Source organism: Lissotriton vulgaris, chromosome 11, assembly GCF_964263255.1.
Source record: "Lissotriton vulgaris chromosome 11, aLisVul1.2, whole genome shotgun sequence".
Lineage (NCBI taxonomy): Eukaryota > Metazoa > Chordata > Amphibia > Caudata > Salamandridae > Lissotriton > Lissotriton vulgaris.
Window position 1 is genome coordinate 499,527,377 of NC_141699.1, and position 26,625 is coordinate 499,554,001.

The 26,625-nt window shown below is 46.6% G+C and overlaps 1 protein-coding gene across 1 annotated transcript in view; it reads right to left on the bottom strand.

The window, feature by feature from the left end:
• The window catches only part of IDO2 (indoleamine 2,3-dioxygenase 2), a 298,339-nt gene that overhangs the window by 198,772 nt on the left and 72,942 nt on the right, over positions 1-26,625 (bottom strand). Inside the window, exon 3 of the mRNA XM_086943565.1 lies at positions 18,733-18,852. Coding sequence (XP_086799691.1) covers positions 18,733-18,852 — 120 coding nt within the window. The remainder of the gene's footprint in view (positions 1-18,732; positions 18,853-26,625) is intronic.

Below are 26,625 nucleotides of genomic sequence, written 5' to 3' on the forward strand. Positions count from 1 at the left end.
TCCGACTGTACAGGCCTGTGGTTTGTGTCATGTTTAATGACAAACATCATAATGATCCACCAGCAGAGATTAAAAGCACAGCCTTTCTTGTTTACCTTCAGTAATGCAGTAATGCACTTTTAGGTTGTGGAGTGAGAGCACACAAGATCAATACTTAAAAGGATCTCAAGTCACATAGATTACAAACCTACACAGCATTTTGATTGTGTAGGGCCTGACTCTCTCTAAAGGTTCATCCCCAGACTTTTTGTCTTTCTCCTCCTATTTGTGCTGAGTTTTTTATAATTGGGATAAGGACTCTGTGAACTTTACCACTGCCAACCAGTGATAATACGCTTGAGTTGTCTTCCTAAAACATGTTAACACTGTCTTATATACCCACTTAGCACTCTTGACCTGCTTGCGAGTCCCTATTAAGGTCACACTATATGTTCCCAGGGTGTGTAAATGCTACCAGTGGGCCTACATCACTGGTTGTGCCACCCACTTAAGTTGCCTCATAAATATGTCTCAGGGCTGCAAATGCAGCCTGAATGTGTCCAGTTTTCAACTGCCATTTCCACCTTGTAATGTCAGACCTTTACCACGCCCAAACCTTCCTTCATTATAAGTCACCAGGCCCAAACCTTCCTTCATAATGTCACCCCTAGAGTAGGCACTGACCAGCCCAGTGGGCAGGGTACATTGTAAGTAAAATGATGGACATATACTTTTACATGCTCTGGCAGTAAAACACTCTTAAATTATGTTGTAACTACTGCAGGGCCTACCTCTCCAATTGAATAACACCAGAGTTACCACATTCACATTGTTTTAATTTAGTAGTAATAGTCGTAAAAACGTTATCCAGTTACAGAAATATTTATTTCAAAGCTTTTTATTGGTTTTAGCACAATTAAAGAAAGGTCATAAATAGATTGAGACACCTCAAAACCAAAATATACAGACATTGTTGCTGCATATATTTATGCATTACTATAGTAATACTGAAGGTAACCACCAGTGCTGCTAATAAATGAATAATGGGAAAGCAGAAAGAAAAGTCCATGTTCCTAGCTCTCAGTCTTGATTAAGGACTAAGAAGACTTTCCTAGTGTCTACTCTGGTTTTTGCGAAATCTTGAGACAATTGTATCTTGTGACCTTTCCAGATGCAGTGGCTATTTTTCCTCAGATAATTCAATATGAGTTCTGTGTGTTGGAATCTAAGAGGTTTACACACAATTGATCTTATCTGGATTGAGACAGGCCTGGACCCTGGGAGGTCTTTCTAATTCAAAGTCTTTCTGAAAGATAAGACAGTCATTTGTGGAATACACGTCTCCCAGATACAGGCATTAAAGTCCTGAACCTTCAGTTTGGCCAAAAAATTGAACATTGCTCCTACTATTCTGGTCTTCCAAAACCAATATTTCTCTTCGTAATATGAGAGAGACGGTAGTAAGAGCAGCAAGTTGCATCATTTGTGATGATTCTCTGTCTTCAAGACTGCTGATTCGATCCTATGCCACTGCTGTTGATCTGTTTAACCTAATTTTAAATCATTGTGATATCAGTTTGCATATTGTATGTATTGTTCTTCGTGGTGGTGGCCAGATCACGCACTTCCTCTAATTTCTTAAGTAGCACCTCCATAGTAGATATTGATTCAAATTTAGGTAAAATAGGATAGGAGGAGTTGTCCTAGATATTTTCAAGGCTAGTTTTTGTATCTGGTCTTCCTCAGCCATGCTACTTTTTGAACTGGAATGACTATGAAAGAGTAGCACAGTGAAACTGAAATAGTCTCAAGCTTATGTGATAGGGCGTACTGATTCTCAGGTGATAGAAGATGTGCTGATAACAAGGAGGCACTGCAGTTGCAGTAGTTCGAAGGATGTAGTATTGCAGTACAGAACAAGTTGTATAATGACTCTGTGCAAGGGTTTAAGACCATGTGCTAAGTAAGGTCACATTCTGTAAGTTTTGATATGAATACATAGACCAAAGGGGAATGTTGTAGCCCAAACAAATCAATAAGGTTGCCTTTAAAATGCCATTTGAACATAGAAGAAGCAGAAGCTGAGTTTAATGGATGTAAGACAGTTCCATACTCCACAAGAATAATTTGCATGATGTTACAATGGGCAGGTATTTTATTTGCGGCTAGTAAAAAAGACACCCAGTGTACCTCACATGTAGCCCAGATAATGCATATTCTAAAAGCACAATAAACAATCACATTTCTAACAAAGGCACTCTCAGTACTCCCCTAGATAAGGATCAATCATCTCATTCAGTTAGGTAACAGTTTCATGATTGGTAGCTTCAATAGCCCATAGTAGCCCAAAAGTATGATAGGCTGCAAAAGTGTAAGAAATACATTATCTTTCCCCTAGCAAAAGGACAGCATCTGCATAATGGTAGGCTACATTAGTGACTCACACAAGTATAGTTATTGCCTCTCTGGGCTATGCAGTAGTAGGATAGGCAGCCGAACATGGATTAAAAGTAGCGCTAATATAGAAAACTAGAAAAAATTGAAAAATGTTTTTTGCTTCATCAAAATGTCAGGTCTTACAAGAAGATAAGCACTCCTCTCGAATCCATGCCACCTGTGACGCCGGCACTAAGACATAATCAATCCTTGAGAGGGAGTGGTGTGCGGTAAAGGCGTGTGTGTAGTGTATTTCTCCTGGGTTTTTCAGTCGCCACCCATCAGCGAGCCCTGTGGTTTCTACAAAATCTGATAACCACCACCGGCGGCAAAATATGGAAAGGGTGTCTATCTACTTCACCATTCAACACAGCATTAAAGTCTCCCCCCACAATCAACATCCCAACAGGCAAAGTAAAATAAATCCTGCACAGGTCGTGAAAGGTGTCGGCCGGTAGGGCCGGTGGAACATACACGGACAAAAAAGTAACAGTTCTCCCTTCCCTCAACCCGGAAATACCAATGTATCTACCTCGATTGTCAGCCCATGTGGCCTGAATGGTCAGTGGGAAGGAATTCCTCACTAGGATCCCCACCCCCCTAGACCCGATGGTAAATCCAGCATGCGCTACTAATTTGTACCCCCCTTTATGCAACGCCATACAACGATTCCCAATCAGATGTGTCTCCTGTAGTAATACCACATCCGGGGAGTGCCCCCGAATCAATTGGTTAACCATCCCTCTTTTTATCTTGTCCCCTAGCCCGTTAACATTCCAGCTGAGTGTGGCAATCCCCAACTCCTGTCTACCAGAAGACATTGAAATGATACACCATGTCCAGGTCAACTGATGCATAAAAAAAACAACAAAAACACATTGCTAATAATGATGCACATGTTAAATTCTCATTTGTAAAAAGAAAAAACAACTATTTGCTCTTCTCCCCCCATCCTGCACCCCTGCATGAAGCGTAGGCTCATCCCCAACTAGCAGTGTGCCTGTCGCCCCTACACTAATCAAAGCTAACTAAAAGTAGAAAATAGAGGAAGGCCTGAACGAACCCGACAGTCCCCGTCTACCATCCCCACCCTCCCTATCCATATCCTAATCCAAACACGACATTTTATTAACTAACAAGCAAAACGGGGGAATCAACATGACCCCATCCCACCCCCCACCATCACTTTCTCTTATTTAAGCCCGTCAGTCACTATATTACGACGGTTCTTGCTCGTCTTGCCCATCATGGTCTTGACGCTCTGCTTCCGTCGCATGTAGACTGTCCAGCCAATCTGCCGCCACCTCTGGGTTGTCAAAGAACCAGGCCTTACCTTTAAGTTCTACCCGAAGGCGGGCCGGAAACATCATGGCATACTTTAGACCCTTTTCTCTTAGTCTTTTCTTCACCAACAAAAAACCCTGACACTGTTTTTGAACCATTTGGGTGAAATCTGGAAAGAAGGACAAAGTTGCATTTTCACATTTCAACGGGGGTCCGGCTCGGGCCGCCTGCAGGATCGCGTCTCCATCTCGAAAGTTCAGGACCCTTGCAATCATAGGGCGGGGGTGCCCCCGGTCGCGGCTTACCCCCCGGTCCACCATGGTTGAGAACAATATTTTCGATGAATAAGTCCAGAGTTAGGCCTTCTGATTTCTCAGGTATCCCAAGAATTTGAACATTATTACGCCTGGCCCTACCTTCGTAATCGTCCAATTTACGGTCCGTAAGGACCTTCGAGGCCTTAAGGTTCCGCACCTCCTGTTGTAGCAAATGCACGTCGCCAACCAAACTGGCCGTCTTGACCTCCAAAGTCTTCACCTTTTTACTCGCCTTCGTGAGGTCTGCTCGGATCAGTCCCATCTCTATCGTAACAGTCTCAAGTTTGTTATCTAGGGCCTCCTTCTGCTGGCCCAAAGATGCTTGCACACCATGTATGGCCGCCATCAATTCAGTCAATGTTGGCTCAGAGGAGGCAGGAGATGCCTCCCCCCCCCCTCCCGAGAAGATTTTTTTGGACTCCACTGGGGACCGGGACCCCTTAGGAAAAGAATATCTATCCAGCCTGTTTGTTTGAATGTTCCGTGATCCCCTGGGAACCCAAGGAATGGTCTTATCTGCGTCGGCCTTACCGGCCATCTTTCCTCCACTCCCCTAGCCCAAACACTGCAATAAGTTGACCAGAGGACCAACGAGTCTACTCAGTGCCTGGCGTCTGCCTTCAATCGCGGTGGCCTCCACTTCCCAGATTTGGGGTTCGCACTCCAACGTGCCTTACTGTCCTTATTCGGCTAGGCCCACTGCTACCGCACCTCTCTGCGGTCTCTCCGTTTCGTGGTTGGTCTTGCCGTTGGTCTTATCCAGCGCCCATTCTCACGTCTGGGGAGTATTCCACTGCCCCGCACTCGGCGCGTGTCCCTTAATTTTCTCTCTTCCAACAATGAAAACACCGCAAGAGGGCACTTCCCATGCAGCCCCTGCGTCCCTGATTTGTAGCTGTTACTCGAGGCGGTCAAGCAGGGTCCCACCCATGCAGCCACTCTGTCCCCTCCCTCCAGGCGACCACCAGTATATATCCACTCCAACGCAAGCCAGCATACTTTGGGATATAAGTTGCTACTTCCAGGTCTGTTCTACCTCAATAGCCTCAGGACCGAGCAAACCCAAAATCCCCTTAACTATGTCCTCTCCTATCCATCACGTTCACCAAACTCGTTTGGGGACCCTGACGTGCCGTCCTGCTGCTTTGATATTGGGCTGGTGCCTAATAGTCCAAGGCTTTCCGGGCGACTCCACCATTCCGTATTCAGCACTCAGGGAAGCTCCTCGGGCCGGGTGACGTTTTTCGGGCGCCTGCATCCGCTCCAGGCAATTCAGGTGCTCCGACTAGTAGTGCGGCTCTCCCACATATGTCTCGGGGGAGCGTTTCTCCGCACCCCGGATCAACCGAGGCCAGGTGGTCCGCAGCCCCCGTTGTTTTGACACTCCAGGCGGCACCAAAAATCACGCAAGTCCCGGGCTTTTCCGGCGGACTAGGCCCCACTCTATCCGTCAATATATCTCCGCCCCTGGACCTCAGGGGCAGCTCGGAACTTCGCCAACGGGCGCCGCTTCATTTCCGGTGTATTGGGGTGAGACTCAGGCCCAGGATAGTCTGCAGGATATCTAGGGCAGGGACGGAGATAGGCGGAACCGAGTCTCTACGCGGCCATCTTGGCCGCCGGCTAGGCTCCTCCCCACTACATACAAACTTGATGTAGGCCAATGGCCAGTTAGGCACACAGGGGCACAACATTACATGAGTAAGCCTGTATCCCTCACTCCAGTGACGCAGGTTAAAAAGCCTGTTCACATCTACTCATCACTAAATGATACGCTACCACCACCGCAATCATGTTGTAGAACTCCTGGCAAAGTCAATAGGCTTTTCACCACTATGAGGATAGCCTTTTGAGGTGCTCCTCCCATTCCAACAAGGCCACAATCTGTGAGACAGGCCTATGTCATGGCACACACACAAGATCCATGTTCCCTCATAGTAGCAAAAATCAGCACCAGGTATCCGGAGACCATTGCGGCTGCGGCACGCAGGGCAAGGGGTGCATGTCTTTCAACATGCAAGAGACATTTCTATCCCAACAGGGTATAACTAAAGGGACATTCTTAGTGTCCTGCATACTAAATGCCCTACCATAGGTCCCAATCAGTCAGTAAACATCTAGGGGTAAATAGAGGTCATTTTCAGAGCACATTCTACCTTAAATTACATGCGAACTCTCTATGCTTTGAAAATGAAAGAGAGCATCCTGTGTTATCACTAGACTGGACCCACAGTCTGGGATTCCAGCTTCTGATCTTCAGCTACGTCCCACCTGTCCATTCTAATCCATCATCTTGAAATATTTGCTTTTCATCATGAACCCTAAGGAAGAGGGACTCACCGCAACTATATCATGGTGCATTTGGAAGCAATAACTAAGAAGATTGCCGCTCTGGAACAACAGGGCTAAGACAAGTACACTTTAATATTTCAACATACTATCTTTATGATGTGTGGGTCTTCTTTGTATAATTTTTCAAAAATGCTCTGGACGTCTATGACGGACTGAAAAGTATAATGACTATTAATCAAATACACATCTTTTGAATTTGAGAGATTCGCTTAATAATCTGTTTATAATGTGCAAAAATAAAACGGTGGCTTCAATTTAATTTGCTGCCACAAACGAGCAGATGTCATGCTATTTTTACACCAGCTACCCGGAGGCAACTTAAAATGTATTGTTCATTTGCTCAAATACAGCTGTGATCATTTCACCAGGTCTTGTGATGAGATGTTTCTTGGTAATTTCACATCCCTCCCAAAATTCTTCCTATCGTATAACAACATGTTACAACAATGCACTTTCCCAAAAATAGTAGTGGCTCTACCTTAGACCTGTTTTTCAATTACAAATGTCCAACACTCTCAAGTTTAATTGGTCTTTCTCATTCGGTTCAAAATCATGGCCTTAGCACTTCCTTCCATGCTAAATTAAAGATTGACAGACATTGTAAAATCAAGAGTCTTCAATAACATTGGCTCGCACTAGCAAAGTCAAAAAGTCAGACTTGAATGCACTAATGCGTGCAACATGGTTATAATATTTTTATGTCTTAAGCTGGTAAAGCTGGTGCTATAATGAAATATAATGATACATATATTATTATTTTTTTAATTCATTAAACTGTAAAAGACATGTGAAGAAGCAAAGGAAGCTCTGCATTCGGGAATCAACAATGTTTTCAAAAAGGTATAAACATGCAGTCTCAGCATAGTTTTCAGAGCTTATGGATTCAGGGTAAGGGGTGTAAATGGGATTCGAATGCAAACATGCTTTGCTGCACTTCAGATTTCAAACTGTATAACTCACTTTTAGATGTGTAGCTTTTTCTTCATGAAACTATCTGTATACACATGGAAAATGAAATACATGAAGGATAAGGGAAAGACATGAATGCACACAAGAAGTTCTCATTATGGGCTGCTATAATGCTGATGTTGTACCCCAACAGATGAGCATGTGAACGGCAGAGGCTCAATACATGTCCTGTAGCCAGGCCCTGCATCCAAGTATCATGCATTTAGCCACAGCGTTAAACACCCTTTGCAAGTACACAGACAATATTTAATGCCCATCACTTATATGGTCAGTCTCACCTGCTCTGAAGGCCTGCACTTACCTCTCAGCGCATCCATTCCCAGCCGCACACCTCCTTAAACAATAGGCAATGGGGGGTGGACACAGGTCCTTTCCAATAGGCAGGCCATGTGCACAACTTGCCATGCGTTCTTCCCCTGCCATGCGAAGTCTCTGTCAGTGCCCACAAGAGTTTGATGCAGGCTCTTCCCTGTGTCCTAATCCCCCCCAGACCATGTAGCACATTGGTTGGTGTTGTATATTTACCTTTTCTCGGTTTCCATGCTGCACCACGATTCCTACCTGTGTTCTCCATTCCAGAATGTACATGGCTCTGTTCCTTCCTAGTGTTCTAGGTGGTGACAGTTTGTGCCTGGCCAGCTTGTGTCGTGGTTGCTTCCTGCTGCTGTTCCTGCAATAAACCAGCTGTACTCTATTTGTGGTCCCAAGCGCTTTACTACAATTTTTGGTGACGTTTTAAGCGCTGGCCAGCAAGCTCTGCAGACCTCCAGCTGGTGCCTGACGTGTTGAAGACATCGTTCCAGTCAGCAGCACACAGCGGAACATCCTCGACAGGAAACGAACCTGCTGCGTGTGGACTCCGCCGATTTCCACTTGGTGCCCCTTAATTCTGGCTGATGGTGCTCCTGTGGTGTACTTGTGAGTACTTGTTAAGCTCGAGCGCAGCGTTAGCTTCAGCAACGGCAGTGGCTTCGACGTCATCGTCTTCCTCTTGTTGGCTCTTGTTGCCTAGGAGACGCTTCATCGGTAAGCTCTGTCTACGCTCAACCTTGCGTCTCAAGCCTCAGTAGGCGGATTCCAAGCCTCGTTTTCGCTGTTGCCTAGCGGCGGCCATCTTAGCTCCTTCTGTTTGTCTGCCAAGCCTCGTTTTCAATCGAGCTGCGGTGGCGGCCATCTTAGCTGGTTTTAACGTGATTTTTCATCGCTGAAACCCTTCCTTCTCCATTCCTGTCACAGCTGTCACAGCGCCAAGACATCGTTTTGCGGACTTTTGCCAAATCTTCATGTAAGCGAGGTATGCTCATGTTTTAATCACATTTCTGATCTGGTTGTGCTAATTTTTCTTCGTTTACCTTATTTTTACATTACTATACTTTTTAAATGGCACAACAGTTTGTGGTTAATTTACCTCCTCAGTTCTTACCCGAGCCTGGGGTTCCTGAGATACCATGGGAAGACTGGTATATAATGTTTGACAATTATCTTGAAGCGCTAGACGGACAGGAATTTTCACCCAAAAGGAAAAAGGCTATCCTTTTGAGTACTCTTGGCAAGGAAGGACAGAGAATTTTTAGATTCTTACCAATCACACTAGGAGCTAATCCACAAGATATTGATGAGTTTAAGGAAGCGGTTGATCGTCTCGAGATCAGATTCGCCAAGGAGGAGAACCTGATTATGAACCGCTATAAGTTTTACACACAACGCCAAAAGGACTCAGAGACAATAGATGACTTTGTGGCTAGACTTAGAGAGTTATCTATAAAGTGCAAGTTCGGTGCTATGAATGACGAACTTATTAGAGACCAACTTGTTGTCCAGTGCTCAAGCAAAAAGATCCAAGAGAGGTTATGGGCTGCTAAGAACCCGACCTTGAAAGATGCAATTGACCTGGCTAAAGTTATTGAGGAGTCCAGCAAATGCATGAAGGTCCTAGACTCACATAAGTCTTCTCCTCATCAAGAGGTCTCTGTCGTTTCTGACAAAGGTGCTGTGGCGGAGTGTGAGCATTGCTGTGGAGACAATGTTGCTGTAGTAAAAAACAGACCCAAGCCTCCTGCGAAGAAACCCTCAACTAATAGATTCTGCAATAGGTGTGGCAGTGGTAGCCACTCTTCTGACGCTAGGTTTTGCTTTGCCGCGAACAAGGAATGTTTGAAGTGCGGCAAGATCGGACATTTCTCCAAAATGTGCAAGGCAAAGGCTAGGCAGAGAGTCGCTATTGTTGATGACTACGTCGATGACTCTGTAACCGAACCTGATAGACTCCTGGTCATCGATGATGTGGATGTTATTTGTGATGATCCAAGACAAAACAGACCCAAAGCCATTTTTAAGATTGATTCCCATGAGGTGCTGTTGATGGTTGACACTGGTTCTCGCCATGCCATCATACCTAAGTCTACTTTTGACGCTTTCTGGGAGGGGGTGAATTTGCATGACAGTGACATTTCCCCTAAGGGTTTCAATGGCCAGAAGATTGAAATCCTTTGTTTCTTCGAGTCTGAGATTGTCTTTGAGAAGAGGTCTATATTTGGGAAGGTTTATGTTTCGATTGATGGTCCTCCCATTCTGGGTTGGGTACATCAATATGACCTGTATATAGTTATCAATCCCAGGGCAAAGAATCAAATTATGGTTGTAGATGATGACTCTATCGAGTTTATCCTTTCTGAATTTGGGTCTGTGTTCAGGGAGGAGTTGGGTGAGCTTCGGGGGTATGCTCATCTTATTAAACTGAAGAAGGGTAGTTTGCCTGTGCAACATCGTGTAAGGAGGATTCCCATCTCTATCAGTGAAGAGGTGAGACTCCTGATTGAGGAGATGCTTCAATCCGGGGTGATAGAACCTACAGAAGCATCAGCATGGGTTTCGCCCGTCGTGATTTCTAAAAAATCAGACGGAAAATTGAGATTCTGTGTGGACCTCAGGTCCCTGAACAAGTGTGTCGTTGCGGACACCTTCCCTTTACCCAACATTGCAGAGATGGTGTCCACTCTTCAAGGGGCCAGATACTTCTCCAAGCTCGATCTGAAGAGCGCCTACCATCAAGTCAAACTCCATGAATCTTCGAAACACCTCACTGCCTTCATCACCCCTGATGGGATTTTCCAGTTTACTCGCCTCCCCTTCGGGTTGATATCGGCAGCGAGTGTCTTCCAAAGATTGGTCAGTGAAATATTCAAGGGGTTGAAGAATGTGGTGTTCTTCCAAGATGACATCTTGGTTTTTGGAGACTCAGTGGCAGATCACAACCTTGTTTTAAGAAATGTTTTGCACAGAATCTGGGACACTGGCCTTACTTTGCGTAAGGAGAAGTGCTCTTTTCTCGTCCAGAACATTGAATACTTGGGACATGAAATCTCTGTCGACGGAGTCAAACCAAAGAAGAATCTTCTGGATGCAATACGCCTAGCCCCTTGTCCGTCTGACAAGGACCAGTTGCGGTCGTTCATGGGCTTAATCGAATACTACTCCAAGTTTGTGGAGAAGTTCTCGGAGAAGACCTTGCCTCTGAGGGCTTTGTTAAAGAAGGGTTGCAAATTTACTTGGGGCCCAGAACTAGAAATGTGTTTCAGGGAGATCAAGGAAGCTATCTGCAGTGCGAAGGTGCTGGCACCCTTTGATACTTCCAAGACTTCAACTCTCTTGGTGGATGCCAGTGCTCATGGTCTTGGCGCCGTTTTGTTACAGTCTCATAGGGATGGTGACAGGCCGGTTGCCTTCGCTTCACGCACTCTGTCCAAGTGTGAACAGAATTATTCTGTTATTGAGAAGGAGGCTCTGGCTGCTGCGTGGGGTGTTCACCATTTTCGACCCTATTTGTGGGGCATTCGTTTCAATCTTAAGACAGACCACAAACCCCTCATCCGCATCCTTTCTCCTGGGGGGGGGGGCTTTTGGTTCTCCAAGGTTGGCAAGGTTGGCTTCCAAACTCCAGGAGTATCACTTTGACATTTCCCACATCTCTGGTTGGAGGAATTTCCAGGCTGATTGTCTGTCTAGGTTGGCTGTCCCGTCTGGTGCTGATGTTGGCTTTAGTTTGGAGGGTTTTGATGAGAATGTTGCCTGGATTGATGATGTTCTTCTACTAACTGAGAGCTCTTTCTCTCAGTCTGAGTGGGTGGATGCCATGTCCCGGGATAGTGTCTTACAGGAAGTCATCCAGCTGATTAAACTGGGTTCCCGCAGGGAGAGCTGTGTCCACGTTTCGGTTCGGCCTTTCCTAAAGGTCATTGATGATTTGTCTGTATGCAGTGACAATGTTGTGATGCGTGGCGATAAGTTTGTGCCTCCTGTTGATTTGAGATCCAAACTCATTTCTTTAGCCCATGAGGGTCACCTTGGCCAAACCCTGATGCAACAACGTCTCAAGTTAAACTTCTGGTGGCCCGGTATGGACTCTATGGTGTCTTCTTGGGTCGAGGACTGTCATACTTGCAAGGTGGGTGAAAAGAGACTGAAAGTTGCTGTGGGGTCCCAAATGGGTACGTTGCAGTTTCCTGAGATCCCGTGGCATACCATCTGTTTAGATTTCATAGGTCCTATGGCCGAGTTACCTCTTTCGCAGAGGTTTGCTGCTGTCATTGTGGACTGTCATTCAAAATGGTTGTCCGTGGAGTTCATGAAGGATATCACTACGGACACTACCATCAAACACCTGAAGTCCCTATTCTTTATGGAGGGTTTTCCAAGTGTTCTTATAACTGACAATGGTACGCAGTTAGTCTCGCATGCCATGCAAGCCTTTTTGGCTGATTGCGGTATTTCTCACCATAGGACTTCTCTCTACAACCCCCAAGGCAATGGCCTTTGTGAGCGACTTAACAGATTGGTGAAAGGCACTGTTCAGATGGCTCTCTCCAGCAGCTCTTCTGTCTCTTCCCTTGTTTGTGAGATGGTATATGCGTATTGTACCACTCTTCATGCCTCTCAGTCCAAATCCCCTTTTGAAATGATGAGGGGTAGAGTCCCCAGCACCAAACTTATTCCCTCTTGGCTCAAGGACATGGTTTGCCAGTCGGTTTTGGGTAAAGTGCCAGGTGTTCCAAAGCCTCCTGGTAAGACTTCCGTGGGTCTGCCTGCTAGGTGTTCTCCAGGTGGGAGTTCTGTGAGTCTACCTGCTACTAAGGGTGTTTCTGGTAGTCTACCTGTACGGGCCCAAGCCGTTCCTAAGCCTTCTGGTAAGGGTCCTGTTTGTCTCCCTGCTGGTAAGGGTGGACCTATTTCAAGTAAACTCGCCAAAGGTGATCTTGTTAAGATAAAGTCCGGTCGTCTTTCGGGTGGTTTGTCCAAATTCCGTGGTCCATTTCTTGTAAAAATGGTCTATCCTCACTATGTAGTTCTCTCTAATGGAGAAAAATGGAATTTAAGGAGGGTCGCTCTCTATCAGAGAGCTGGCACTGGTCCTGTTTCTGTTTCATCCTCTTCCTCTGTTCCTGCCCAGGATTCCCCATCCTCTGGGTTCATGTTCATTCCCTCTCAAGATCCTGCTCCCGTTGTGTCTGCTCCTGTGGATGTTTTGGTGCGGGGGAATGGGGGTGGGGATGCTCCGGATCCTGTTCTTCCTGCTCCCAACCTTGTTCCTGATTCCAACCCTCCTTTGCCTGTTTCCAGGCCTCAGAGGTGCCGTAGACCCCCTGCACACCTTAATGATTTCTGTTGTGATTAGTTTTCTAGTGGGGTGACGTGTGTCCATTTCAATGCCTAGGTTCATATGTTTACTTTATGCGTTAAGTTTCCTTTTTATGACATGCTTTCTTTTTTATTCTACGGAAGGAGATGTGTTGTATATTTACCTTTTCTCTGTTTCCATGCTGCACCACGATTCCTACCTGTGTTCTCCATTCCAGAATGTACATGGCTCTGTTCCTTCCTAGTGTTCTAGGTGGTGACAGTTTGTGCCTGGCCAGCTTGTGTCGTGGTTGCTTCCTGCTGCTTTTCCTGCAATAAACCAGCTGTACTCTATTTGTGGTCTCAAGTGCTTTACTACAGTTGGACACAAGGGGCATATTTACAAGGCCCCTGTGCCACATGAGTGCCACGTTTTTTTGACACTTTGGTGGTGCACAATGCTGGGCCATATTTACAGGGCCATGCAAAGCCACCCTGCGTGGCTTTTCATGGCCGAGTAAATGTGGCCCTCTTTCACACACTACTCTGTGTAAAAGGGGCCTTACATGGGAGTTGCCGTGGGTGTTCCCACACAACAAATATGGATTCTGGTGCATGTCTAGATTTACAAGGTTTCGTAAACCTCGGACCATGCCAGAATCTAACACCTCCTCAGGGTAGGCTTCAGTGGTGCAACTCAGTGATTGTTTATGGGCAGGAATGTGTCCCTTCCCTCATCCCTGCAATGCAGGTACTCTTACACCATGATTCAAGAGTGCCTGCGTTGGTGCTAGGCAGCCAATTGTGCACCAGCGTAAAGGAAAGCACAGGGATTCATCTTATTGCTGTAAATACAATGCATCATGGCACTGTCCTAATGATGCAGCTTGACGCAACAAGATAGCTTTCTGCACTTCATTATTTTCTAGCAAATATGCACCATGGTTTGGCCTGTAGCCAAACTCTTTGCTCAACCACCTAAACATCCTCCCAGGCCCTCTGTCTAACCACAAATCTGTTTTATATCACACACTTCTGATCTGCCTCTGGCTTAAATCATACTTCTTTGCTTTTCCAGCTTTCAAATTTGTGTACAGTGGTGCCTTATATCTGTACATACTTTATATTGTGTGGTACCAGTGAGCATAATTTCCTTTGGCAGCTAAAAAGCGAAACACTTCTTCATTTGCCACCCTCTTACCTTTTTCCCCAAGATGATCTGCGCAAAACCCTGCGAGCAGACACTTTGCCGTATATGCTCAAGTTGTGTCAACATTCATATACTTTTGTCAAACAGTGCTTATGGCATTAGTCAACATTTTAAATGGAAAGAACATTTGAAGTAGAATTGCAATGTAGAGTCACACATTTGAGAGAGTACAAATGATTTATTACAACATTAGACGTAACCAATTTGAGAAAAAACTGATTGGCACTCACAAATTCCCTTCTACAATCCTATGTACGGAATAAAATAAGTGTGACAATACTCTCAATTCATGAAGCCTAGTTATTGTGATTTAATCCTACAATACTGATGTAACCTCTTATGTTGTATTTATGGTTAAACACCTCTGTTTATAGCTATTTGACATGGCAAAATAGCATGGCATAACTCACGCACGCAGATCCACCAAGCATCCCAGTAGGACAGCTTATCTTTTGGGCCTTTGGTCAGATATCCATGGAAGGGTGTGGGTGTGGGGGGGGGGGAGGGGTGAAGAGGGTGGGGGGTTGAAAAATATTATTTTAAAACACTTACCTTTTCTGCTGTCTCTCTTTGTCGCCCCTGCTTCTCTTCTCTTCCTGACTCCAGTACAGAAGAAGTAAGAAGCACACAGGCTCCCTAAAGCCAATCACAATGTTGCAATTGTGATTGGTCTGATCCATGGGTACTCACAAACTTTCTCTCGGGGGGCCAAATTTACAGTGTGGTTTGTGGCCGAGGGCCACACCTGTAGGGGCGGGGTCAGTAGTGGAGGGGGCGGGGCTAGAAAAAAAAACTGTGACCATGAGGTTGAACACAGGCCCCTGCAGAGGACGCATTCATCCACTGAGCCACCAGACCCGGCATACACACATCTCTCTCTCTCTCTCTCTCTCTCTCTCTCTCTCTCTCTCTCTCTCTCTCTCTCTCTCTCTCTCCTTCCCTCTGTCTGTCTTTCTCAGTGTGTCTCCCTCTGTCTGTCTCCATATTTCTCCCTCCGTCTCTCTCCCTCTGTCTGTCCCCCTCTATCTCCCTCTGTCTGTCTCCCTCTTTCTCTCCCTCCTTCTCCCTCTGTCTCCCTCCTGCCCTCTCTTTCTCCCGCTGTCTTCCTCTGTCTCCCTTCATCTCCCTCTCCATCTCTGTCTCTCTGTCTCTCTCTACCTCCGTCTCCCTCTTCATCTCTGTCTCTCTGCCTCTCTGTCCCTCTGTCTCACTCCCTCTGTCTGTCTTCCTCTCTCTTTGTTTCCCTCCCTCTCACTCTCTGTCTCCCTCCCCCTCTCTGTCTCCCTCTCCATCTGTCTCCCTCCCTCTGTCTGTCTCCCTCTGGCTGTCTCCCTCCCTCTGTCTGTCTCCGTCTATCTTCCTCTGCCTCCCTCCCTCCTTCTCCCTCTGTCTCCCTCCTGTCCTCTCTCTCTGTCTCCATCTGTCTTCCTCTGTCTCCCTCTCCGTCTCTGTCTCTCTGCCTTTCTCACCTCCGTCTCCCTCTCCCTCTCCGTCTCTGTCTCTCTGCCCCTCTGTCCCTCTGTCTCAATCCCTCTGTCTCCCTCTGTCTCCCTCTGTCTGTCTCCCTCTCTCTCTGTTTCCCTCCCTCTCTCTCTCTCTCTGTCTCCATCTCTCTCTGTCTCCCTCCCTCTGACTGTCTCCCTCTGTCTCCCTCCCTCTGTCTCTCTCTGTCTCCCTCTCTCTGTCTCTCTCTCTCCCTCTGTCTCTCTCCCTCTGTCTCCCTCTCCATCTCTCTGCCTCTCTCTCCATTCGTCTCCGTCTCTGTCTGAGAACTCATTGTCCTTGTGATGAAAATTAAACATGCAACCTATCTCACACTCCCTCTCTCTCTCCCTCCCTTGCTCTCTCTCTTTGTCTTCCTCTTTCTCCCTCTGTCTGTCTCCCTCTGTCTGTCTCCCTCTCTGTCTCTGTCTCTCTCTCTGTCTCTCTCTCTCTCCCTCTGCTTGTCTGTCTCTCTCTTTCTCCCTCTGTCTGTCTCCTACTGTCTGTCTCCGCCTGACTCCCTTTGTCTGTCTCCCTCTGTCTTCCTCCCCAGTCTCCCTCCCTCTCTCTCACCCTCTTTCTCTCTGTCTCCCTCTGTGTCTCTCTGTCTCCCTCTCCATTTGTCTCCGTCTCTGTCTGAGAACTCATTGTCCTTGTGATGAAAATTAAACATGCAACCTATCTCACACTCCCTCTCTCTCCCTCCCTTGCTCTCTCTCTTTGTCTTCCTCTTTCTCCCTCTGTCTGTCTCCCTCTGTCTGTCTCCCTCTCTGTCTCTGTCTCTCTCTCTATCTCTCTCTCTCTCCCTCTGCTTGTCTGTCTCTCTCTTTCTCCCTCTGTCTGTCTCCTACTGTCTGTCTCCGCCTGACTCCCTTTGTCTGTCTCCCTCTGTCTTCCTCCCCAGTCTCCCTCCCTCTGTGCCCCTCTGTCTCCCTCCTTCTCTCTCACCCTCTTTCTCTCTGTCTCCCTCTGTGTCTCTCTGTCTCCCTCCCTCTGTCTCCCTCTCTCTCTCCCTGTCTCCCTCTCTCTCTTTCTCCCTCTCTCTCTCTATGTCTCCCTCCCTTTCTCTCAGTCTCCCTGTCTCTCTCTCTCTCTCTCTCTCTGTCTCCCTCCATCTTTCTCTCTCCCTGTTCCCCTCCCACTGTCTCCCTCCCTCTCCCTGTCTCCCTCCTTCTCTCTCTCTCTCCCTCTGTCGCCCTATGTTACCCTCCCTCTGTCTCTCTCCCTCTATCTCCCTCTGTCGCTGTCTGTCTCCCTCTGTCTCCCTCCCTCTGTCTCCCTCCCTCCCTCTCTCTCTCTCTCTCTCTCACTCTCTCTATCTCCCTCTCTCTCCCTCTCCATCTCCCTCTGTTTCTGCCTCTATCTCCCTCCAGATCCCTCTCCGTCTCTCTGTCTCTGTCTGAGAACTCATTGTCCTTGTGACGAAAATTAAACGCAAAGCCATTCTAAACCCCGCCAAGTTCTACAGGCCATGCTGACCTTTCAGTGGTAACTGGTTGAACATTAGATTCTGTGGACTGATTATTGGCGTCTTCAGTGATCTTTGGCAGTTGCCAGTCCACAAAAACAAGCCCCCTGCATATGGGCCAAACACACTTTAAAAATGTTTATTTTACATTTATTTTTGAAAAATGGAAAACAAGCACAGTCCAGCAACATCAGAGGACAATTAAATTATGCTTAATTTCTCATGTTTATTCACATCTTTGCCCGGAGATGTGGGAAGAAGGAATATCTATTTACAATCATTAAACTACCGCATCAAACAAATAAAGGGGGCTTTTCAATGTGGCAGTTAGAATGTTTCTCCTTCTCATGCTTCTGCCCTAAAAGAAGATATATTATCTACCTACCAACAGATGTATATCAAGTTTGTTTCTAATTGGAAGCTTCAGTAGGATGACCTTTTGCGGGTGAGCTTGCAAGACACTGAGTTTGTGCATGCTTCTTTCATCATGACCTTTTCCCTGTGAATGCGGCCCCGAGGAATCACAACAGGCAGAAAAGCAGTTGATTCCGAACTGTCTGTTGTTGTTTAACACAAGGGCCGCATGGAATGGCCTGGTCGGCCGCAACTGGCCCGCGGGCCGTACTTTGAGTACCGCTGGTCTGATCTCTGTAGTTTGGTGCTCAGACAGTGAGTCTGTGCATGTTCTCCACCCGGCTGCCTGGTGGGAAATATGCACAGTGCACATGACTGTTTGACTGGGCCAAAACGGCCGGCCAAGCAGTCATGCGCACTTAGGGGCCTATTACGATGGTGCGTGGCTCGCCCCCGCCGGGCCGGCAGTAGCCACTGCAGGACTGGCAGGGGCGATACGCCCGCCATCCATGCCTGATTGACCCCCGCCATATTAGTATGGCTGGGGGTCTGTGGCGGACGGAAAGAACGTCTGCCGCTTTTCCACCGATTGATTCGTCAATCAGACAGAAAAGGGGCTTAATATGGTGGCGGTGTCTGCAATACACCGCCATCCATATTATGACGCTGGCGGAGATCAGCCTTTCCATGGCCAAGTTCTTGCTTCCGGGGGTGGTTGCGGGTCCCTAGGGTGTTGGAGGGGTGGGGGGCTGCACATGGGGGGCACCTATGGTACCCCCCTACATTTGCATCCAGACAAGGTGGACGGCACCGCACGGTGCCTGTCACGTTGTGCATGCAAATGCACAACATGTATTTTTTACATGCTGCTTACAGCACCAAACGCCGCAATGTAAAAAATGCAGGATGCGACCGCCAGTGTAGTGGGCGCATCCTAATTTGAATGGTGGGACCGCCTCATCATCGGTGGTCGGTCCCATGCTCCGCCGCCCTCCATTGTAATAGGCACAAACCACTCCTCCTCCCTGAGCCACCAACCCGCAGCAGCGAAAAATAAAATGGTAATAACGTTGTTTCTTTTTTTTCACTGCCCTTAGCCTTAGCGGAGGAGCCACCCCTGTGAAGGGTATATATTTCTTTTTTTACGCAGCATCCGTTTATTTAATAGAAACCAGTTGATTTGTCTACTGATTGGGAATTCAGAAACAAGAAAGTGCAGCTTTGAACACATAAAACCAAAACACAGTGCCTCAAAACTGATAGCTTACCTTTACTGTGCCATGTTCGCCTTCTTGCCATACGTAACCCATTGTCAGACAACTAAGAACTAAATGGGCTAATCTGAGTTCTCGATGCCCTTTCAGATTTTGACTATTTAGTAAAGGCATCTGAAAAGAAAAAGAAAACATTGTGTTTTAGGTGAACTGAAAACAGAAACTTTGTTGAAGGTAGAATACCACTTTGTAAAAGTGCTAGAATTTCCTAGGCAGAATTCAGCAAATATTTTCCTGGGAAAGCATTGGGGGGACTCATTTGTTCAATAATATGTGTAATTCTAAGAGAACACCCTCGTAGTTGTCCTATTATCATGATGATTCTTAGAATTCATTAATTACATTTCTTTCTTTAACAGGGCTTAATACTGCTGATTAGTGAGTGTTTTTCCATTTCATTGTTTATTCTACATGTTTCTTGCAAAATCATAAAAAAACACAATAACCCTTAGTATCCTCCAGACAAGACCTAGTCTAAAAAATTGCCAACAAAAAAAAAATAGATTCTTCATTTGTTATGAGGAAATCTAGTGGAAGAGGTGCGTGTGTGACACGTTTTTATTTAATTAAAACCATTACAATTAAACTGTAAATCATTTTACAGTCGTAATCCCGTATAAAATATTTGAAAAAGATAAGTGCTCCTTGCATACAAAAATGTAATTCTGTTGGTCCCAGCCACAATTACGTACAAAAGATGTGCCTGCTTTATTTTTTTAGTATGTCACAGAACATTCAACCATGTCTAAACTTGGCAGAGAGATAGTAGAAAAAGCCATTAAAAACCTATTTTAGATGGAGCACATAAACATTGTCTTAGAAACAGTAAATTAAACAAAAAAATGCACTTCTTTTTTAAAGTCCTAACTAGTCAGCTTTACCCGTCTACCAAGGAGCATGTCATGAAAACAAACAACTATGCAGACAGTGGACTATGAGTAGGTCCCCTCAGCAAAAATTTGTGGGCGTGTCTTTCAAATCAGTCCACAGGTGTATTCTGTAGTTATAATGTTTATAATGGTAATTGAACTAAAGAAGTCTATCTCAAATAGCACTCGCCGATTTTGAATAGAATCCCGCCATCTAAGATAACTGATACATCTACATGAAGTCAGAGTGGACATCTTAGTGAAGACTTTCTTAAATCAGGGACTTCAAGTGGCCAAGTTGTTAACAGTGCCATGATCTTAATATTCTCATTTACCAGCAGCACAACTCTCAGCAAAAAACAGAATTTCTTTCTAGTAGGGTTAATGTTGTTCCAGTATCATTTTGTTGCAACTTAAACCAAATTAACGGCAGAACATTGAAAAATAAGGACATGTAATGGAACGTCTTGTTGCATATTTTTTCAAAAAAGTCAGGAACCCATTGTAGTGGGTCCAGGGACCTAGTTTGTGTTTGCCGTGTACTGCGTGAATCTGTCAGTATTTACCATAAGAAAGAAAAATTTCTTTCTAGAGTCCCCTCACTCACCGGGGTTTCCCCACGGTGACATGCTTCATCATTGGGGCCATCCCAGTTCTCTACGAAAAGGGGCGTGCTGCGACTAGCGAACTACGCAGGAGCACTGTTTTGTGAAAAGGCTATGTGTGGTGCAAAGGTGTGGTGTGGTGGAGTGGTTGTGAGTTAAAATTACCGTGCTAGTGGGCCTCAACAATTTATTCTGCTCCTAGCTAGGTATGTGCTAAAATACTGCATCAGTGTGCGGTCGGGTGAGGATCGAGCAGGTAATCCCGTGCGGTTTCGCTGATAAGGAACAATGTTTCCACGAGGTGATCCCGTCCTCGCCTGAGACCATGAAGTGCAATTTAGCACCAATACATATACTACAATGATATACAAATTTCGTATGTATCAAACGCATGTTTCTAATTAACAGCGCAATAGTTCAATCAATCCTATTTATTTAAAATAGGAGTGGAATATACAGGGCTGGACCCTGTATGGTCCTGATGAAAAGCTTGGGGAGCTTGAAACATGTTGACCACCAGACACTGATCTAGCCCAACTTAAGGTTAGACAACAGTGTTACCCCATTTTAGCACATACCTAGCTAGGAGCAGAATAAATTGTTGAGGCCCACTAGCACGGTAATTTTAACTCACAACCACTCCACCACACCACACCTTTGCACCACACATAGCCTTTTCACAAAACAGTGCTCCTGCGTAGTTCGCTAGTCGCAGCAAGCCCCTTTTCGTAGACAACTGGGATGGCCCCAATGATGAAGCATGTCACCGTGGGGAAACCCCGGTGAGTGAGGGGACTCTAGAAAGAAATTTTTCTTTCTTATGGTAAATACTGACAGATTCACGCAGTACACCACACACACAAACTAGGTCCCTGGACCCACTACAATGGGTTCCTGACTTTTCTGACATAAATTGGAGGCCAACCTAGTTCTGCTTTATCCTCCTTCTCCCCCCATTGTCTTCTTGCATATTTTTTCAAGCCACAATTGACCAGCATTGTTTAATGCACTGCAACAAATAGTTAGAAATAGGCATATTAAAGTAATCACAGAAAAACTGACCACAGTGTGAGAAGGATCCCATTTCATGGCGACAATATGGTTAAACACTATTTGCATCAAAGTTTATAGTGCATTACTTGTCTCAAATCACATGCAATTGTCTGTGTAGTGGGTGTGTTGTGAAGCTGAGCCACACAAATCTTACTTCATGCTCATCAGGCAGCAGTTTAACCCTCTAAAATGAAAGATTAAAATAATATGCTCATGTAGCGCTGCTGAGAACATTTTTTACTCTTTAAATAATATTTTCTTCAAGTTTCAATTCCAGTAATTTTTAATATATTGTGAATCAATGGGAATAAATGAAAACATAATGTTACAGTTTTATTAAAGCCACAACTATATAGCGTGCCTCGCTCTTTGCACCCTCTTTCAGTTTATAAATTACATGATCTAACTTAAGCAACCTTTTTTGCTAACTGCAGTAGGTCTAGGAGTAATCTATGAAACTACACCCTTGGGCGAGTGCCAGTAGAAGTAGCAAAGAACAAAAACATAAAATCATAGCTGGGAAAGGATGGGCAGAATGAATTATCATCACAATAAAAACACTGCAATTACAAGAAACCCCAGAATATATTTTAGACCGGAGATGGTATTGATATATGGCACAGATAGACATAGGGCAGCCCTCAGAAAATGTCACCTACCCGTAACAGAGGGAGGATTAGGTGCCCTAGATTATGATTCATAGTGAAATAAATGTCTGCTTATGTTCAGGAGGCCACACGTTTTTTAGAAAAATAATGCCAATGAAAGATGTTTACAAATATAGGGGCTGATTCCGATTCAGGAAAAACCATTCCGAATAGCCGTACGGAGTGTTTGTCCCGTACGAATCGTACCCTGCAACGTCCCCGTCCGTACGATGAAGTACGATTTGTACCAGGAGCAGGACTCCGTACAAATCTTACAAAGACCGTACAACTCTAATCTCCGCACAATTCTCCCTCGGAACCCGCTGTACGTGGCATCTGTACGTTTCGAAGCAGGTTTTCCTGACCCAGCAAGTTCGATTCATGTCGGGTACGCACCGTACAACGCTTTTTTTACGGGAGCCCAAAACGTCCGGAGAAGCAGAGTTCGCCTCGAAACAGGTACGGAATGGCAGTCCTGGGTACAGTGCGTACACCCCATGTCTGCAGGGGTACGGTGCATACCCCTGCGATCATGGGGTGTAGGCACCGTACCCCATGATCGCAGGGTGTACACACCGTACCCCATGATCACAGGGTGTACGGTGCATACACCCTGCGACCATGGGGTACGGTGTGTACACCTCATGATTGCAGGGGTACGCATGTGATTGTGTGATTGTCCGTACGAATGGCCTTTTTCTGAGGTGGACCGTACGAATCGCTTCCTCGTACCCCTGTCCAGATTGTACTCGTCGGGTCGTACAGCATGTTTACAAATCGTGCAGTTCACTGTGAGGGTCCGTGTCGTACGGCTTCACCCTTGCAATTCATACAGTTCGCGTCGATTCGGAGGGATTGACAAGATACGGATTGTACTACGCGATTCGGACGGACGTGTACAATTCGTACAGAGAGGGCTCCGGATACGATTCGGACAGACGCTTTTTTTCTCGAATCGGAATCGGCCCCATTATATTCTGAGGAATGAAAAGTACTAAAACAGCAATATTAAGAGGATTGGCTGAAAAGGTTTGTCTGTTACAAATTTTAGAAAATTCAATTGAAATGAGCAAAACACCTTCAAGGGCGAAACTTTTCATGAAATATTTTGAAGGTAAATATGTACAACACAAAAAGGAGTGGTCTCAAGAAATTAATTTTTACAGCACTTATATTGATGAGATTTTTCAGATTTTTCAGATCTGGTTAGGAACAAAATAGAAATTAGAAAATTATTTACAAACACTTAAAGGTATTTCAAGGATAATAGTTACAGCAACATGCAACATATAGCAATTTAATTTCTAGATGTGAAATTGAAAAATATAGAAAACAGGTGGACTTTCAATAAATAAATCCAATAGACAAAAAGAATCTATTTTTACCAATAAGTTTGCATCGTTGGAGTTACCACCCAGGCAAATTGTGGGGTTAAAAAAAATTATGCTTGAAAGATCAGCCGAGAATCAAAAAGAAGAGGTAAAAAGAAGTTTATTGGGAGAGGTTACTATAAAGATATATTGAGTAAAACATAAATGAAAACTTGACAGAGAGGTGGATTATTTGAAGTTCGAGATAAAAAACTATGGGGTATATTCACAAGAACGTGTGATAACTACCAGAAGTATAGCGTAACGCAACTTTCACCATCACAGCCTATCACAGGAAAATAACTCTGTGTCAACGTGGAATTCACAATACGGCGGTGGCATGCGATAGACTGCCGAAACCATGGACAACGTCGGCAATACAACTACCTCGATGGCGACAAAAACACAAACCACAACACCAAAAAACCTACGATGGGCCAACGCGCGATGAGGAAACAAGCGATAAGCAGCACCCGGCCTACAACACACATCTGGCAGGCAGGAAAAATCAACATAAAAGTAGAAAAAAAAACACAAATTCAAACTGACCAACACCCAGCACAATGGAAGCTGCCTGAGGAGGTGCAGAGGACGAGCGCAACCCCACGCGCACCCTGGATGACCAGCCCGGGACCTTAGGGACCGGGAAGGGTAAGGACAAGACGAAGAGGAAGACCAAGTTCAGTCCGCAGGCAAACAGGGTCATGGTCACGGAGGTGATGGAACACCATCAACAACTGTTCATCACCTTCAACATGTCATTGGACACCAAAAATGGGATATGGCGGAACATCGTGGACAAGGTGAATGCCGTTGGGGAGCACAAGAGGACAATGGATGAGGTCAAGAGGCGATAGAATGACATCAAGCGGCGGACCAAGGAGAAACTTTCCACCAACCTGAAAGCAGCAACACAGACTGGAGGTGGGGGCCCAGTGCCACAGCTCGAGCTGGATGACATGGAGGAGTTGGTGTTGACAGTCATCAGTGTGGAGACAGTGGCCGGAGTTGGGGGATCGGACACTGCTTGACAGGACATAACACAATCACAACAGGGTGAGTGACCACCAGGTACTGAGGGGACAGGCGGAGATGGGCACAATGGCACACATGCACAACCAAGCACAGCAGAGTGCACACCTACAATGACTCTAGGTCATCGCCCAGATCTACAGACTGCCACAATGTACAATGCCATGCTGTCTGAATGTTAACATGCGGATACATACATGTGGACACATTGTAATACACCGTCTACCCTGCACATCGCAGGGGCACAGTCAACACCTCCTGCAGAGCAGTCCCAGCCACTCTTCACTTATGATGTGAACGACAACACCACCATCGACACCCAAGCCATCCAAGACATCATTGACCTAATACAGAACTTACCTCCAGGATCAGGGTAGGCCAGCTGCATCGAAGAGACCCCACCCACTACCCAAAGCCCCCAGCAGGAGGCGCCCACAGCCCACGCCCCCCCCCCAAGACCCCCAGGAACAACACATTGCCTTCCAACTCTGTGTGTTGGAGGGCCAGAGGGAGACCACAGATCAGGTGCGGGTGGGGTTCGACCTCATGGCTACCAAACGTGACGCCATCCTTTAGTGTGTAGCCCGCTCCATGGTTTCCAACGAGCCCTGATGGACATCGCTGGACTCATGACACGGATAGAAGAACACCTGTCCGCTCAGAATGGCTCCAGTGATACCAGCCATGAGCTGGCACACATGCGGAGGCTCATGGAGGACTGGGTGCAGATGGATGCAGAACGGATGGCAGCCACCACTGAACATCAGTGGAATGTAGCAGGGATCTACCATGCCCTGCAGATCCTCATCATGGCATTGCTGCCACAAGGCATGGCGATGTTGAATGCTGCTGCCCTCACACAATCCACATCTCTGCCCCCTGGTGTGGCAATGCCTGCCTGTGTGGCAGGCCTATTCCACTCTGGCACCTGAGGTGTCAGTGGCACACAGTGAGGTAGATAGACCACCACCGGCACCTGAGGTGACAGGGCCACACAGTGTGGCAGATAGACCACCTTTGGCACCTGAGGTGAAAGCGCCACACAGTGTGGCAGATAGACCAACTCCAGCACCTGAGGTGACAGTGCCACACAGTGCTGCCGCCATTACAGCAACACCCACAGGTGGGGCAGGGCACATTTCCGGGGAAGAGGACATGGATGGGCCTGTGATCAGAAGAGCTCAATAGCACTCATTCCCACCACCTGGTCTGTTTCTACCTCATGCCTCATGACCTTCCACTGACCCCCAATTCACTCAGATGCACTCACCTTGGACAGCGACATGGACCGCCCCATCATGTTTGATGACCAATGACACCGCTACCAGGCTGCACCCCTCCTTTTATGCAGTACTTGACTTCCACAGATAGACTCTGGCTGGTCCTCCACGGGCCCATATAGTGTGGTGTATTTGGCAGTGCTCTGTGCCGCTCCAGCTGAGGAACAGCACTGTATGTGCAATAAACATCCAATGGTGCACTGCTGTGTTATTTCTTTCATCATTCATGTATGTATGTGTGGATGAATGTAGGGACAACGATTCCCCTTGCGTCAATGATGCTCATCCTGAGGGATGCCAGTCAGAGGGTGCTACATGTTGAATTGGGGCGTCGGATCCTGTGGACACCACAACAGGGACACACATATCAGCCACTTTCTTGTCCGGACATGGACTGGACCACGCTTAGTGCCCATAAGTCATTTTTTCAAGCCCTGCCTGTTCCGGCATATGGCAGGCCAGACCACTCCGCTCATGCTCGCAGGGGGGGGCCTCATTGCTACACATAACAGGCATACTCGCTGATGGTGTGCAGCTCACTTGTTTAGTTGTCAGCATGTCGCAGCCAGTCCCCGATGCACACCCCACCCACCCAGCACAGGCATCACAGGCCATGTGACCCCGCAAATACCCCTCTGCCGCTGGGGACTGGATGATGGACCCAAGCCCTTTAGGCCGGCACGAGCCTACCGCCACGTGGTGCTGACTGAGGTTGAACAGGGTTTGTGGCACCAGAGGCCTTGAGCCCGGCACCGGCCTTCCACAGAACACTGACTGGGGTTGGACAGGGTTTGTGGAAGACACTGCATTGTGGCCGGCACAGGCATCCCACCACAGGACGGTGACTTAGGGTGCCCTGAGTCATTGGCACCTTAAGCTGCTGAGAGGGTGTGCAGCCTGCGATGATGGCCCGTCCTGGCGGTCTGGACTGCCCAGGTTTTGTGTGCCTTGCTGGCCCGCAGTGTAGGCCGGTGCCAGCGTCATGCGCGGGCCTACCACAATGTGGCCCCACTTCTGAGGTCACACAGTTA